General features: G+C 45.5%; 1 protein-coding gene across 1 annotated transcript; it reads right to left on the bottom strand.

Moving 5' to 3' along the window:
• Window positions 1-13547: 13547 nt before the first annotated feature.
• On the bottom strand, window positions 13548-15311 carry LOC133897758 (PTI1-like tyrosine-protein kinase At3g15890). The gene is made up of 4 exons (XM_062338577.1): window positions 15235-15311; window positions 14906-15074; window positions 14509-14786; window positions 13548-14417 (listed from the first exon to the last, which is right to left on the bottom strand). The coding sequence occupies exons 1-4, from the start codon at window positions 15309-15311 to the stop codon at window positions 13796-13798; spliced, it is 1146 nt and encodes a 381-aa protein (XP_062194561.1). The 3' UTR covers window positions 13548-13795.
• Between the last annotated feature and the right edge of the window lie 3058 nt (window positions 15312-18369).

Raw genomic sequence — 18369 nt, 5'->3', positions numbered from 1 at the left:
GCTCGGGAGAGAGTGCTCGGGGCTGCACGTGGCAGCCCCCGAGGACTCGGTTCCCCGAAGGTTCGCGCAAGATCATTCAAAGACCCGAAGGGTCCCGTCGTCAGGGTGTCATCCAGTCAAAGGCCCAATGCCGCATTTAATAGGCACGCACGGTCTGACATTCTGACATCCTGACATTCTCGGCTGCCCACGCCCCAGTGTCAGACCCTGCCATGCACTGGCAGGGGGGCGTGGGTCCATTAAATGCACGGGTCCCGTCCCGTTTTCATCCAGGTGCCTCGGGATAACGTTGCCAGAATCGAAGCGCTCGGCCTGCCACCCTGCCCTGGCAGAAGAACAAGACAGGGTGGGCGCACCGGGCACCTCTGAGGCTGCCCGGTGGGCCCCTTGCATGGCGCCCCGAGGCTTCCGCAGCGGCTGGAGGTCGAATGCGCGCCGCATTTCTCCACCGCCCCTGTCACTTCACCAAGGTGAGATGATTGCGCCTTTCTCCGTGGGACTTTGGCATTCGCGTCCCCCCTTTCCCATTCAGGATATGTTGAGGTCGGCGCACCTATAAAAGAAAAGGATGGAGAACATGAAGGGGTGTGTGAAAAAGAGGAAGAACGACAGCCCCCGACCACCAGACAACCAACAATCTCCGACGAACCAGGTCAAAGATAGATTGACGGACACTCGAACCAGCTCAAGTTAAGCTAGAACATAAGAGCCTCAAGCTCTTTGTAAACAGTTCTCCCCTTAGAACCAGATACCTCCTTGAAGAATCCCCTTCAAGAGCAGATATAACACTCACACAGGAGTAGGGTGTTACGCCTCCGTGCGGCCCGAACCTGTCTAAACCCCAGTGTACCCCTTTTTCTCGCATTAGGGTGATCGTCTCCCACTAGCCATCGTATTTTATTTCCGTTCCCGCTTATTTCCCAAACAAGCTCTCCCAGGATCATCCCCCCGGCCGAATCTCTAAAAAGGGGTCTCTCGGGATCCCTGCGATAGGAGTTCATCCTCCGACAGTATCAAATGGTAGTGGTGTTTCAGAAAACTGTGATGTCATGACTTTCTTTTTGCCTTGGCCTCGCATTTTATAAGCAGGGACCGATGGTGTATGCACAAAGTATAGGTATGTAATTTGGAGATAGTGCATGCATGGGATGCCTTCCTGCAGCGAGTAGTCACTAGACTATGAGTAGTCGGTAGCGTGAGGTCACATCGGTCTGAAAAGGTGCCAGCGAGTGGTTTCATCAATCTGAAAAGTTAGCAGCGAGGGGTCACGTTTCCTTGGAATGGTGTCTGCCAATAGAGAGAGAAAGATGTGCGGTACTACAGAAGAAGGGATAAGGTCATGGACATGTGTTTCCTCATCATTTTGCTACGTGGAGTTAGGATGAGTCCAAGCTATCGGTAAGCGGTAAGCGGTTGGCGAACGCGTCCCTACTTGGATCATTTAGTGGAGGACCTTCAAATACTTGCATGGCCCTTCTCTATCTACTTCTTTCCTCCATGCTAAGTGTTCGTCGTGTTCAGATGGTCGAGATGGAGGCGCCTTATATTGATGAAGGGCTTCGGATACTCGGTCTGTATGCACTGAAGCATATAGTGAATGTATTGGATGCCTTCCTATAGCGAGGGGTCAGTGGATGATGAGTAGTTGGCAGTGTATGGTCATATCACTCATAAAATGTGGCAGCATGCGGTCACATCGCTCATAAAAGATGACAGTGTGCGGTCACCTCACTCATAAAAGATGGCAGTGTGCAGCCACTTTGCTTATAAAAGGTGGTTTTGTCAATCTGAGAAGCCACTAGCGTGTTGTCCGGTTTCGTCAATCTGAAAAGCCACTAGTAGCATAGTAGAATAAGATAGTAGCATTATAAGGTAGTACCATCATAGTAACTGAACTACTCCCTAAACTAGCTGTTACAGATGGAAAGCTGAACAGATTATATTTATTAAGCATGAAAGCAACATAGACTACTCCTGACCCCTACCCTGATCCCTACTCTGGGCCCTGCCTCTGGCACGCTTTCGCCTACATGCTGATGCTAGAACATTGGCCTCCTCCTCCTCCTCCCGAGGATGCTCGTAGGTGAAAGATGTGTACCAATCAGGCACGTGGTGCTCACTTCTGGGTAACTGGAGACCATCGGTGCATAGTCTAAGTGGGCGGAGGTGCACCGTACAACTATGATGAGCCCATCACTTCTGAGGCCCCTACGTAGTCAAAGAACGGGTTCCTTCTAGAGTGCGGTGAACTTCCAGAAACCTATGTGGTTGTATCAATGCAGATCAAATTTGCATTTATATCATGCAGAAATAATTGAGTATTGGCACAGAATGCGTGATAAATCAAACGTTATAGAATAAACAGTCGTGACATACCTGGCGTAGGAATACATGCATGGCAAAACTAGAGCCTCCTGCATGGACATGTTGTGGCAGCTGAGGAGTATCTAGCCATGCTCGGTCCCTCCAGGGCCTCCTGTGTACTGGTGTGTGGCCCATCCAGGGCCTCCTACCTGCAAATTGCTCAAATCGACACCGGATGGACAGTTATGGATCTGATCATTTGTATACAAAACTCTAAGATTGCGGCACCAAATGAATATATCCAACAAAATACCAAGTTAATTGAAAGTTACATAGATCTATAAGAACAAATTGCTAAGACTACGAATCTGAAACAATATTACAAAGAAAAAATTACATATGAAATATTTATTTTACTCTTAAGACTTCTCAGACTAAATAAAAAATCCTTAGACTAAAAAATTACCTTGGTGGAGCGAAGGCTGAGGACTAGCATAGTACTGGTGGCCGAATGCGGAGGAAGGTCGTGGGGGAACGAGAAAATATTGGGTGAACCACATTTTTATATCCTTCATCCTTGTACCCTCAGGGTTTGGGTGCTCAAAGATGGTAAATGAAAAATTGCTCAAATCAACATCAGATAGACCGTTACAGATTTGACCATTTCCATAAGATACTATAAGATTTATAGAGTTTGACATAATTGTGACCTAAAAAATATATCAATTAAATTATCAACTTATATTGCATTCATACAATGCAACTAACTTAAAACTAACTAACGTAATGATCAATTATTTTCCCTAAAATGTGAACTATTATAGTCCTCGTTGCCTAAACTCTAATCAATATTACAGTCCTAGATCTAAATTGAAGATACCATAATTAAATGAAAATATTAAAAGTAAAAAAATTGCATATATTTAATTATAAAGAACTTACTAATTAATAGCATTGAATTTTAAAACTTTAATAGAAATACTTTGGTATTGCATTGATTTTTTATGCTCTCTTTGTTGTATTGTTTTCTATTGCAAACCACTAGTCCATACGTCAAAATAAACAAATAAATATCCTATTTTAGTATAAAGCACATATTATTACAACCCAATAATATAATCCTAAATATATCATCTTAAATGGAGTACTGAGATCTAATATTTATGCTTAGATATATTTTATTTTCATAACCTAATACAAAGATTTATACCTAAAATCAACATTTACAAAAGAAAAATTATTTTTCCAATCCCTAATTAAATCTTACATACGGATAAAGCAAATACATACATCTAAAAACAAAATTAAAAAGAAAAAAAATTACCTTACTCTTCTTCTTCCTCCTCCCCTTCTCCTTCCTCCTTCTTCTCCCACCTCCTTCCTTCCTCATTCTTCTTCTCCCTCCTCCTTCTTCCTCTTTTCTCTTCTCTCTTCTCCTCTCTCAACCGATGTTGCCTCCTCTGCATCTCTCCTTGCGTGGTCATGCTCGTGGTGAGTGAAATGAGATTGAGTTCACGGGGGCCGACGCAGGAGAAGGGTTCACAGGGGTTAAGGAGTTTTCGGCCAACCATTTGGCCAAAACTAGTTCTCCGTCAACGGTTTGCCAAAAACTTGTTTTCACCGAATAGTTTGGCAAAAATAGCCTCGAAATTGCAGCTACCGACCGCTAACCTGCCATCATGGACAGACCACCTATTTTTGCCATTCACCGTACGGTAGGGCAAAAACTTATTTTCGCCAAACTATTAGACGAATAGGTAATATTTTTGGAATTTCTTCATTTTTTATTATTTCTATAATATCCTTACAAAAAATTAATATTAAAAAAAATCTTCACCATGCCGCTGCCTGACCAAGTCATCCTCGATCTCTGGTCGAGTATAGGTCCCCTAAAAGTTGGCAACGAAATGGTCGCACAATTCTTCTCACGACAGAACCAACCCATGGGAGAGATTCATCAGTTAGGACCATGCTGAACCGGCCAGGAAATAGTTTGCCATGACCTTTGCGTCACCTCCCGCAGCTTATACTATGGTGGTGTAGATCTGTAGGAACTCCTTCGGGTTGCTTGAGCCGTTGTATTTTTCAGTTAGGACTCAAGTACCCTAGGATTTATCCAAGTTCATGCCTCACATGGGATGATAGCCCTACATCCTATGTATTGTCTTATGAGTTGGGTGAACTTGTTACAGAATGTCATCTACAAATAAAGTCCTTACCCCTTTATATACCAGAGGCGAAGGTGCACAAACAAACGGACAATGCAAAACCTTGTGGAGGACCTACCCTTGATGGAGCCAACTACTCCTAGCCCATCAAGACGTCGGATATGTATGTCTGCTCTGCTCTGGTCGTCCTGCGCGTCCTGTACCAGCACCGAATGCCATCATGCTCACCTATTAGACCATCTCACGGTATTAAATGCTACGGGATGGGTCACTGCAACTCCTCATCACCCCACAGTCGTGCTTCGTTCGAAAGCAAGTGCCTGGGGAAAGGAAAAATACTCAAGTAGGCAACATTAAATAAGACTTAACTGGGTAGATAAGTACTTGCTATGTGACCAGCAAGGGCTGGTCGCATGACCTCGCTGCGCGACCAAGGGGTTGGTCATGTGAGCTTTGCCCTTGTCGCATGATGTGGCCGTAGTCTTGACAATACCTGCTGCTGGCTGACATTTGGTGGCATGAGACCCACCACGTGGGGCACTCCTTTATCAATTACACTGACAATTTAGGTCTGTCTTCATTAGCAGCAATAACCATACGGTAGGAATCATAGTATCAGAATCAGGCAACTCTCTTTGAAACAAAAATTCATAAAAGAAATACCCATCTTGCATGGCCAAACATCCCTCAGCACACTACTACATAATCTATTTAGTGGGACATTCATGTACAGATGGATCTATGGAGTCAGTTGCACAAATGATACTACAAACGGATCCAATCTAAAATAATCTGAGAAAATGACAACGAGCAGTTCTAATAAAATATGATGCAATAGTATAGATAGTTATATACTATAACTGTCTGTACTAATAGTACATATGATTCCAAACTAGAACTATCTGTATTGTTCTATTTTTATAGACGGTTCTAGTTTAGAACTATCTGTACTATAGACAGTAATAATACAGATGGTTCCAAACTAGAAATGTCTGTATAAATAGAACAGTACATATGGTTCTAAATTAGTAACTTTCTGTACTATTAGTGTCCCACTCATTTGTAGTATATCTGTTATATAGATTATTTTCATGTAATGTTCAACATTCAATGATACGTGAGATGGTAAGAAAGCTTCATGCTAAGTTAAAGGTTGTGGGTTTGACTCTGAAAAATACACGCGTGTTATTTCACGTGAAAAATTACGTGACTTGCGATCGTGTTTACATAATAACATTACGAGGCTGGTGTGGGTAGGAATATTATTTTTTGGATTTTTTAGCTCTAGAAAACTTAGTACAAAAGGTTCTAATTTGTAATCATATGTACTAATTATTTGTATATATGATTCAAAATATGTATGTATAAATCTAATTTATACAGAAAGTACAAACAGTTCGAAAAAGTGTCCCACATGACATTTCTAAACTATTTGTATAAATTATTTCTCTAATAGTAGTAGATGCAGATACTTTTGTAGCATCCCTACAACCAATTTTCATCCTGACATATTCTTGTTTGTGGATATTGCTTTTGCCAATTTCAAGAGCCAGTCCCTCCAGAGAACCCACATAAGCAAGAACAGGTTCAATACGACTCTCATGTGGTATGTGTCTCACTCTAAACCAAGCAGATTGCAAAGAACCTTTAGCTCCCACTGTAGGATTCCATTTAGACACTCTCATCTCAGCTTGTGCCAGTCTCATCCCCATAGTTGTGAAATGAGCCCATTCCTCGATCTTGCGGGCATTTGGGAAACGCTTGCTAAATTGGTGCTTAGACCATTGTTTTGCATGACATCTCTATGCATCACCAAAAAGATCTGGAACTCCTGCTCAATCTATTGTGCACTGGCATACCATTTAACGACAACTATCATGACCAGACTCGCTCTCTCCTTCATCGTACTAGCATTACGAACATTCTCTATGAACAAAAATACTTGACCTTCACTCTGGGCGCCACAAATTCCCATAATTTCTTCTCTATATATAAATGAGACCATGTGCATCTCTCCCGCATCTAACACATCTAATCACAGAAGGGCATTCCCCAACACGGTGATCAAACGATCCACATCCATAACACACACCAACCTCAAAATTCATACCAGCATCACACCCAGAAGAGGAGATGGGATGAGTGTAGATCCTTTTGTAGCCTCATTTCCACCTCCAGCAGAAGAAGAGCCCAGGGCAATCATTGATGTAGATTTGTTTGAGGGGTTCACTTGCACAGGAGGTGGCCCCACCTTCTTGTTCTCCTTCGCGTCCTCCTCCGTACCAGGAATGCGCTCATGTTTCATTTCCTCTCTATGATCCAAACGACCACGATTAGATTCTACCGCCGCCGCAGATGCCCAAGGATCAAGAGATTGAGATGAAGGGTCTTGAAATTCATGTGCAGGAGGATCAAATCTATCCCCACCAGCATCATTCTCTTGCCATGATCGTTGTGGCTCACCAGATCCATGACCAAAGCCACTTCTCGCTGAAGTTCGACCAACCCCCCGACCAGAACGCCTGTATCCAAACCCAGTGCGGCAAGGGCCACCCCAACCATACCGGCCAACCATGATGATGAGAGCGTAACGTGGAGAGGAAACAACTTGCGCTAACGATCTCGTATCGCCAAATGCCATGCCCTTCAACTCCGAAGATGGGGGAGAAGACGAAGTGGTTTTTGGAACCGACCAGAGATAATGCATAATTTTGCGGAGATAAGAACACGGGAACAACGGTGTGACTAGGGAATTGCTTTTAGGGTTGGGGATGGGGTGAGTCGAGAAGCTACCATGGCAAAATCTACAAACCAGCCCCACCCCCCAGAACCCTTAACCGCCTCTGTCATGCCGGTCCCCCATCAAAACCTCACTCCTTCTCATCACATGCCACGTCTCGTGGCATATGCCCGAGAATCTTGGGAAAAATGAGTGAGTTGAACCACGCCATCTCCTAGGCGTGACGCCCGTGCAAACGGAGGGAACAATCACGCGTCCAGCAAGATGCCAAGGTGTCGAGCCACCGACTCCCTCACCGTACCATTGCTAGGCAACATAGGGATCACCGTCAATGGGGGAGTCTGGTGGTGGGATGTGTTCTTGATAACCGCCACCTTTTCCCAGACATTCTTCCCCACCACCTTGCTTGAGAAGATGCGTGGCTGACATTCCCAACCGTGCGAAAGTTCCTACTAGCTTAGCTCATTTTATTGTGCAGCCTTAGCAGACTGTATACAGATTATTTGTGCTACTTTGAAGATGCGATCGAACTAGTACATAGTAGAGTTGCTCAAAGCTTTGACCGATGGAGGATTTAGACTGAGCGGCGAAAACTTCTCAACTAAAATAGAATCTGAGCACCAAGGGCACTTCCCTAGAATGGCGTCCACACTCAAAAGTGCCGCCGGTAGTAGCCCGGTACTATGGCACCTTGTTTGCTGATGTAGAGATTGGAGACCGGCGGGGATGTAGGCAGCAGGATGGGAAATTCAAACCCTATGCCCCACTACACCAACCTTCCTGCGTAAAGAGCCAGAGGTCAGGTTGTTCACTATACTATGATCATCTTCAACCGATTAAGATCATCTTTAACCGACCTTTTTTTGGAAGAAATTTTTGTTTTATTCAGCGATGCAACAGCTTCATTTTATTGGTTTCTTTTATGAAAGAATTTTCAAAGTTATTCCCTTTATTCTGATCTTCTCATTTATTTTACTTCGCGAATCATTTTGAAAAAAAACTGTTAAATGAAAAGAGATAAAAAGAATTGAGAACGAGAAGAGAAGAATAAGTAAAGGAACGAAATGAATGCAAAATAGTTAGAAATGGCCTAACGATTCCGACCACTGTTCTGCTGGTCCCGACACTGTTCAGATCCCCTTCGCTGTTCGGCTCGGATGCATGGCCAGTGGCGGATAGGAATTCGAAACAGCCGGAAGAAATTACTCGACTCGTGCAGTACCACGTACAGACCAATGCATGCATCAAACGACAAGCTGCGCGCATTGAAGGCGGGCTTGCGTACTCCACGTCTCCATTCCCGGACGGCTCCGTTTCCTGCGAGCTCTGATCGCGATCAGATCCACCTCATTCTCGAGTCAGAGGAAGCCGGTACGGCCCCCTGTTCTTAACCTGCGTGTAAAACAAACACAAGGGACAAGGCCACCGGTTCAGGCTCCTGAGGGTGTGTGAAATCAGATCTTGTCCGTGCCAAGCTCGTTGCGGAGGTGGTAGCGGATTCGGGACCCAAGCCGTGCGCCTGCACTACTCGGAGCTAAGCTCGGCGTAAGGGTGATGCCGAGAACGTCCGGCGTGCGCTCCGAGAAGCTGCCTGCGAATGCGAGCGTCTGCCAGCACGAGAGCGTACGGTGCGCCTCTCGCCTGCTGTGCAAACGCCTTGCTCTGATCGGACATGTGCTGAGCCTGTCACGTTTCAATGCACTGATGCGAGCTTTTTCCGTGGTGCATTATACCACTTGTACGATCACTTTGCGATCCCTCCCGACCAATCAATGGCCGTGAAAAATGCTATGAAATGACTTGGACAAATAAAAAACCAAGTCCAGGGAGCAATTGCAAACTTTGTGGTGCCCTTACTACTTGTTCTTGATACAGTTAAACTTTCTAGTGTAGGGAGAACGATTTCTGGCGTCCGCGAGGCCAAAATCCTCTAGGCAGCTGTTGCTGCTCGCTGGTGGCATGTCATTCACACCTTGCCGTGCAGCACGACCAGGTCTAATTCAAGGCGGCCGGGACCGTCTCATCGACAGAACTCCACCGGCAGGCACGCGGCATTTACTGCCCCCACAAGTACTGCAGCGATAAAAGGGAGAGGGAAAGGCATAGGCAGGGCACGGCAGGGAAGCGGCGTCTGCGGCGACGAAAAAGTTGGGAACAGGATCCCAAGGGCGCCGCGCTGCAGTGCCTGCTGCGCTGAGAAAGTCCGGGCCCCGATACTGAAGCGAAGCCGGAAGCGGCCGGCCCTGCGCTGCAGCATGCAGCCCGCGCCTCGAGCCGTGCGCCGCTGTCACTCGCTGTACCCGCCCGAGTTGACCCTGCGCGAAGCCGGTTCTCCCTAAATTTGTTTTTGTTTTACTGTGCCGGCCACGTCCGCGCGCGCGCCGTGCCTCCCTCGCCTCGCGCGGGCCGGGGCCCTTCTCCGCACCCCACGCGTGAGGGAGAGAGAGAGAAGGAAGCGCGCGCGCGCGCGCCTGCGGTGCCTGCGTCTGCGCCCGCCGCTGATTGCCGCGTGCCCACGTCCCATCCGCCTCGCGGCGCGGGGATGCGCGCGTGGGCACGGAGGGAACAGTGCGTAGCGGCGGGCGTGGTCGTGGGGCGAGACAGCGCGATGGCCGATCCTTCCTTTTCGCTAGCCAGGCCCAGCGCGCCGCGTCGTGCGCCGATCCCGACGCGTAACGAACTGGCCAGCAGCGCAACTTGCACGCACAGACGCCTGCGCTGCGCGCTGCGAGGGGAGGGGATGGGATGGGTGCGGGGGACACGGCCGTGAGGACCGCGGCGTGCGGCTGCATGCGCCCCTCGGAACGCGTGGCTGGATTTACGGGGGCAAGCTTCCGCTGTGAGTCTGACTGCGAGCGAATCGATCTCCATGCGAGAGGATTGGCAAACATTTCTGACGCCATTTAACAGACTGACTTGAATATATAAAATGGAAAAAAATACAAACATTTTCTTTTAAAAACATGCTACAAGAATTGTTATGAAATGCGAGTGAAATGCTAAGTACAAAATAGTGAATGATTAACATTAATTAAATCACGCTAATAAAAAAGGTAGACATGTCATATTACTTACTAGTCACGCTGTCAATGTCACACACGCGGCCATGAGTCGGAGAATGGCTGACACGATATACTCACAGAAGGCCCTTCCCAGCTCATTGATTCCACACACTGTACACCAATCAATCATAGTAGAAACTGTTGCGATGTATCATGAACAGTTTAGTCGTAGGTACAACTTTTTATAAAAGCAGAAAGTATACGCACTGGTACGGTTTTATATCGGGTTATAGTGGACTAAGGATCCTCTGATCACCTACGTTGTCTCAGTCTCTCAGACAATCCGGAAAGGTACTAATCGAACAAGCCTGGTACGTGTTCAGCAACGGCATTCCAACAACAAATTCTCCGGTTCCACACCCTCTCGTTTTTTTCCTATCACAAAGGCAGCCACCAGTTTCTTTAGAAGCGGCATGCATGTGTGATCATTGCCCCTGCCTAGTTTAATTATGCGTGCAAGAAAGGGGCGTTGTTCCCCTTCTTTCCCTTTGCTACAGTTAAAGAGGGCGAACAGAGAGGGTGATTCAGCTTTTGGCGTCATCTCGTTGACTCCTCGTTGCCTCGGGTCGCCAGATGGAGGGGAGCTACTAGATCAATGGCCAATGTACATACCCTCTATCTCTACTTTATATTTAGGTAGGTTAGAGTTAGATTTGCTCGTGATAGAAGTGTCGTGCGAAACTCTAACTCTCTGGTGGTTCAATATTCTCGTCTATGAGCTCCTGGAAAATAGCGGCCTCCACGGCGATGTCGCTGGTTCGATGAGGCTTTTGTACCTTATCGGTAATCTTGATGTTAGCGATACTGTTGTTTCGCTTACCAAATTGATTTGTACTAGGTTGTTTCTTCTCCTCTTGTTTGTGAATGGGATGGAGATACTCGATGTCCCCTTTGGTGGGTTTCAGTCCCGGCTCGTCAGTGAGAGCGAATTTGTTTCTAGGCCATTGGCTTCGACTCCGAGGGTGGTGGCTCCAGCTTTTCTCCTCCATCAACTACGACGAGATGACAGCCTATACTCTTTCATAAGTTTTAGATGCGTCTCCTATTGGCTCATACGGCAAGACCAAAGTTTGGTGTCTCTTGTTGTGTTGGTAGGAGGTTCCAGCTCCAGGTCCGGCAATCTACGTCGGCGATGGTCACCAGAGTTGATGAAGACGGTGGTAAGGGTTGCGCTTTTCTGTTTTTTACTGTTTCTTCAGGGTCTTTGATGTAAAAGAGGCGATGCACTGTGTTTGCTTCTAATATAATCTACCCCTTTCGCAAAAAAAAAAGTTCAATTCTTTTGCGTGCATGCCCATAAAAAACAAGTAGAAAAAGACCGTGTTCATGCGTGTTAATACCCGGTACAGCACCACATGTACATGCAATTATGCAAATATGCAGTACAAAGAAATATACACATATATAACCATAAAATCCACTCCCGCAGCCGGAAAAATGACCCGCAACCATCAAATCGTATTATTTTTTTACAACCATGAACCACAAGTTATAAAAACTACAATATTTTTATAGTCATGAGAAATTTTACGGTCGCATAGGTAGAATTTTTAGGTATCGGAATGAGTTCTACGGTCGTCGGTGTTTACCGTCTCAATTTCAGGAAGAGATTTTACGGTTGCGGCTGGTTTGAGGTTGTGTTGGCTGTGACGCTGAATAGCTAATCAACAAACCTAGCTATACTTAATTATTCGGCAGTTAATCAACAAAAAGATTTAGTTAAACTTTACTGTAAATCTTCTATTGACCGACCTAATATGATAGTGCTTTTGTCTATAGCATATCGCGCAGCCCCGTCGAGATTCGTATCATCTAACTTTGATGAAGCAATATCAGAGAATAAATAGTACCATGATATTAACCTTTCTGAATCATTAAATCCGGAACGAACGTAATAGATTAGTTGCTACAGTATCATCATAAACAGTCAAATCGCTACGGTAAATAATGCCAGTGTACTGTTCAGATTACTGTATATTACGTAGATACGAATCCGCCCCGCCGTATCCTACCTAGTACCTTCCTCTTCTCCCAAGAAAGAGAATCATGGTGTAGCAACGATCAACTTGCAGATGAGACATACTTGAAGCTAGCTGATAACAGCGCTAATGTCTTCATCATTGTAGGCTGAGATCTCCACTATAGTAGAACATTCACTACAACACAACAGTAATTTCTTACTGATTTTACAAAAACCCTTAAATCCACTTTCTATTTTTTGCAAGAGAAAAAAGAGAAAAAAAGAGATATGGGGTGCAAGAGGAGGATGAAAAAGATCAGTTCCCCTCCGTGACTTCTGCTCCGCCACTGCATATACTTGTACGTGACCGAGAGACGACGAAGGAATCATTTCTCGCCATCGGTTTTTGACACCGAAAGTGCATAAAGCGAGATCATATGCTCCATATACATGCATGTATGCAGCCGAGTCGACTAGTCGCTTGTCTTCGTGGGCTCTACTTAGTTTTGGTGTGATCACGACGGAAACCTGTCGCACGTTTTGCTTTATGCTGTCTCGCTGCTTTCTGTTATTGGAGTAGTGTCAACTTGAGTGCTCTTTATTAAATTTCTATTAAGTCTGCTTTCTGTTATTGGAGTAGTGTCAACTTGAGTGCTCTTTATTAAATTTCTAATAAGTCTAAGTGCTCTCTTTTTTTGGGGTAGCACTTAGGTTATGCAACTACTACACTACTCATTTCAGGATGTCTGAATTTTGTACGCACTCTGATAAAGCTTGGGCCCTTTTCCCTTTGGTGAGGTATGAAGATCTATTCACTATTCATATGGTAGAGTTAGGCCCGTTATGGGTGTTAACGGGTCTCACCAGGTAAAAATATGATGTCGCAAAAGCCCATGGCCCACTTGTTCTTTGGGAGTCAATAACAATAGTGCAGTCGTCTGGGCACAAAAGGTACTAAATCTTGGGCTTGCAAATCTCAGTGAAATTTGCAGTTTTAACTATGATGAAGAACACATAAAACCAATCCTCGCTCAAGAAATTTACATTTGGAGTGAACGACTGTTTAACACATGTTCCCGAGGGTAAGAAGAACAAATACATTTGGAAGTGAAATTGTTGAACACCTCTTTCTGACAGTCATGTTCAAATACATTTGGGCTGAATGACTGTTGAACCAACCTCACTTATTTGAGATTTTGCAAAAAAAAAAAAAAGACCATTTAATCCAGAAGGAATGCATAAACCAAAGTATGTACAGAACAAAGATTAATTTGACCTTTAATCACTTCTGCACATCTGCTAACTCCCATATATTATTATCGAACAAGAAGCAAATGCAACAACCCCATAGCGCAAATAAACAAAACTCTGCAGGCCGAGAAGATTAACAACTCTTGATTTCTCCCACCAAACACCATTACCACCAATTGCGTACGCTAATCAATTAACAACGCAATCTAAGTACTACTAATCATTTGCATCTCAATTACATGTGGTGAAGTACCTGGATTCTGATGCCTTGGTTTGGGTTATGCATGCATGAGTATGAATCCATGGACGATCACCGCAGCTTGGTCAGCTTCCAGCTCCGCCTGTCCAGCGGCTCACTGCTGCCGGTGACGTCGTCCAGGTCCGTCGTCTCCTCGATGCTCGCGGCCGGTGCCACCGGGACGATCTCCTTGGTCCGCTGCTCGCCGCAGAACCTGAGCATCTCGACCACCTCGGCCATGGCCGGCCGGCTCTCGGCGTTGCTCTGCGTGCACAGCATGGCGGCCTCGACCACTGCGCTGAGCTGCTGCGCGTCGAACCGTCCAGCGAGGCGCGGGTCCGCGAGGCGATCCCACTTGCGGCGCTCCACTAGGGGCGCCGCCCACTGCACGATCTCGAGCTTGACGCCGCCCGGCAGATTCTCGAGCGGGCGGCGCGCGCTGACGAGCTCCAGCAGCAGCACGCCGAAGCTGTAGACGTCGCAGCTCTCGGAGACCTTCCCCCACATGGCGTACTCCGACGCCAGGTAGCCCAGCGTGCCCTTGACCCGCGTTGTCAGGTGCGACACGCCGTCCGGGATGAGCTTGGCGAACCCGAAGTCGGCGACCTTGGGCACGAACTCCGCGTCCAGGAGCACGTTGCTCGCCTTGATGTCCCGATGGATGATGTGCGGATTCGCCTCGTGGTGCAAGTACCTGTAAGACATGGATTCTTAGCGAGATGGCATCGTGATCGCGGCAGGAATTGATGGATAGTCTTTGAGTGTATGGTGTGATGATGACTCACGCGAGGCCCTCGGTGGCGCCGACGGCGATGTCGACGCGGCGGGGCCAGTCGAGGGGTTGATGCTGCTGGGAGGCGGGGGCGCCGCGGTGGGGGTGGAGGTGGGTGAGGAGGCTGTTGTTGGGCATGTAGTCGTAGACGATGAGGCGCTCGCCGCCGCCGGCGTAGAAGCCACTGAGGCTGAGCAGGTTCTTGTGGCGGACCCGGCCGAGGATCTCCACCTCGATGGCGAACTCCATCTCCGCCTTGGCCGTAATCGCCTTCTGCCGTTTGACCGCGATCTGGACATACGCGCGTATCGCAGCACCTTCATTTAATTTCTCATGATGCACTGGCCGTCGGTTGCGACGATCGAGACACGAACTGATTACTACATGATCGACATAGACGATGCATGCACCTCAACGCCCTTGGACGTGCGGCCCCAATACACGGTGCCGAAGCCGCCCTCACCGAGCTTGTTGCTCTCGTTGAAGTTGTTGGTCGCCTGCAGGAGCTCTTTGAGCGTGTACATCGCCCATGGATACTCAAACCTCCTGTTCTTGGGCGTCCTCGACGGCCGATTCGTCCTTCAATTCATCCGATCCAAAACGGCGTCACAAGAAGATTCATCAGCTCAACTGATCGTCTCATCGGAGATACAGTCGTGCATGCACGGCCACATGCTATCAAGAATCAACGATCCTGCTTGTATCATGTACGCATGGTTCATGATGCATATATGTGTACCTGCGACGACCGGCGGGTGCGGCGGCTGGCTCTGGCTCGTGATCACCGGCGACGCAACAGCAGCATCGGTTGATCATCTCCTCAGACCCCGATCGACGGATGGTGGCGTTGCAGAGGTAGGGTACGTACGACCTGGAAGATGAGGAGGACGACTGATTTGGCTACGGATGTGGACGCAGGTGAGAAACCGAGGGTGGACAAGGAATGTTTCCAGCGGCAGCTCTAGCTAGCTTGCTTGTTTGTTTCACTGGCTACAAATTTGTCCTCCTCGTGTTTGCCTCTCTATGGAGACTTCACTCCTATAACAATGGCCTCCCCCTCCTGTGACGAGGTGTGGTCTCTAGAAGAGGCATCTCTTCTTATAAGCACAAACCAGTGGCAGGTGTAGTGGGACTCTGCATGGGACTGAAGGAAGTAGCCCATGCTATGCACAAGAAGTTCGATTTCTTATGACTGGCCACTGTTAGTCGAATATCATATTGATTACATTATTAGAAATTCTAGGAGATGAACCGTTTTGGGGAGCTAAACGGTCTACCCTCTATTCCTCTGCTTATTCCGTGGTGCCGCTCACAAAATCATATTGAGGCTAGAGGGTAGGGACCTATTTATAGACTCCACTTCCAGACATTACAAATTCCGTCTGTATTCCGGAATACCGTGAGACTCCTGAACCATGTCATCAACCACGATCAGACATGTCAGTTTATTGAGTCTAAAATATATACAGTCCCTAGCACACATATGTGAGTCATGTGCCATGATCAGATTGTTTATTCGAGATTAATTCCAATCCGATCATGTGGGCTAACAGTCTGTAGAGCCGATCCTACCAGACAAACCCAGCTATTCCGTTATGCTGTACCCGGGTTAAATATGTACGTACATAAACAAAATTTCAGTAGAGTCAATCTCGATAAATTCCTCTACTGTTCCAGTATAAACGTTCTCGGCACCTCGAGTACATGATTTCCTCGAGTGACAAAAATTCCACATCAACAACCATTTTCCATCACACCAACAATATGTATTCCATATTGAGTAATAATATAAATAGACTGATTAATGTTGAAAGACATAATTCCAACATCTCCCACTTGTCTGAAACATTATTAAGAAATAAACTGAAGACCCATGTCTGCAACATGCTTAGAAAATAATTCCTGACTAAGTGGCTTAGTCAGTGGATCTGCCACCATATTAGTACTTGGCAAATAAACTAAACGAACAGTCTTGAGTCTATTTATAACATCACGAATATAGTGATACCTTCCCTCAATGTGTTTGCATTTACTATGAAATTTAGGATCTTTGGAGACCATGATCGCCGCCTGATTATCACAAAATATAGTGACAGGTTGTGATGCACTTTCCACGACCTTAAGTGGTGAAAGAAATTCCCTTAGCCATACGCCTTCTTTTGCTGCTTCAGATGCAGCAATATATTCAGCTTCCATGGTGGAAAGAGCATTGGAACTTTGTTTTCTGCTACACCAAGAAATAGCACCACCTGCCAGAGTAAATAAATATCCAGACGTAGACTTCCGGTCATCCAAATCACCTTCCCAATCAGCATCAGTGTAACCCTGCAGCTGAAGGTTATGACCGTTAAAACACAAATAATAATCAAGAGTTCCTCTGACATAACGTAATACATGTTTAATTTCATTCCAATGCTTTTCCCCAGGATCCTTTTGATATCTACTAAGAAGTCCAACTGCATAGCTAAGGTCAGGTCGTGTGAACAACATAGCATACATAAGACACCCTAATGCCGAAGCATAAGGAATACCACTCATTCTATCTCTTTCCTCAGGAGTTTTTGGACATAATTTCCTACTGAGTTTAGTTCCCTTTAACAAAGGTACACTAACAGGTTTGCAATTTTCCATAGAGAATCGTTTTAGAACACTTTGAAGATACGACTTTTGGGATAAACCAAGAAGCCGCTTATTCCGATCTCTATGTATTTCCACTCCCAATACATATGAAGCTTCACCCATATCTTTCATATCAAATTTAGAAGATAACCAAGCTTTAACTTCCATCAATGTAATTTTATCATTAGAAGCAATAAGAATATCATCAACATATAAAGATAGTAGCACAAACTTTTGACCAATAACTTTAGAATATATGCAATGATCACCTTCCGTCATTGAAAACCCAAATGACGTTATAGCATTATCAAAAAGAATATACCATTGACGTGAAGCTTGTTTAAGACCATAAATTGATCTATTTAATTTGCAAACCTTATTTTCATTTCCTTTTTCTCCAAAACCTTCCGGCTGTAACATATATATTTCCTCCTCCAAATGACCATTAAGGAAAGCAGTTTTAACATCCAATTGGTGGAGTTCAAGATCATAATAAGCCGTTAATGCACTAATAATACGAATAGAAGTAAACTTTGCAACAGGAGAAAAAGTTTCCACAAAGTCAACACCTTCCCTTTGTGTAAATCCTTTAGCCACAAGCCTAGCCTTATATTTTTCCACTTGACCTGTTGCATTAAGTTTTCTTTTAAAAATCCATTTACATCCTATGGGCTTGCGGTTGTTTGGTAAAGTAACAAGTTCCCAAACATTATTTTTCCTCATTGAGTTTAATTCTTCTTGCATTGCTTCCACCCATAGTTTAGATTGAGGACAAGTAGTGGCCTCTTTGTATGTCTTTGGATCTTCCTCTAAATCTGAAATTTTAGAGTGTACTTCCCCCAAAAATACATAATAATCATTAAGATACCACGGTGCATGTGTATTCCTCCCACTTTTCCTAAGAATGTTAGTGTTGGGAGTTTGATTTGTATTTTCTTCTGGGGTTATGATTTCCTCATCATGTGAGTTAGTTCCAGATGCATCCATCTGTATCTGTTGTGGAGTTGCCAATAATTCCACCATTGCCTGTTTAACACGACGTGGTGTGTCTTGATCAAGAAAAATTGCATCTCTACTTTCCACCACTTTATTATTTTCAGGATCATAAAATCGATATCCTTTAGAATTTGTAGAATACCCAATAAAAATTCCTGGTGTGCTTTTAGGTTCCAACTTTGTACGAAGTTGATTTGGAACTCTGATTTGAGCATTGCAACCCCAAACAACTAAATGTTGGAGTGAAGGTTTTCTTCCA

Source organism: Phragmites australis, chromosome 17 (assembly GCF_958298935.1).
Source record: "Phragmites australis chromosome 17, lpPhrAust1.1, whole genome shotgun sequence".
In the NCBI taxonomy this organism is placed as follows: Eukaryota; Viridiplantae; Streptophyta; class Magnoliopsida; order Poales; family Poaceae; genus Phragmites; species Phragmites australis.
The sequence above is the reverse complement of the archived record's forward strand: the minus strand, read 5'-3'. Positions and strand labels throughout refer to the sequence as shown.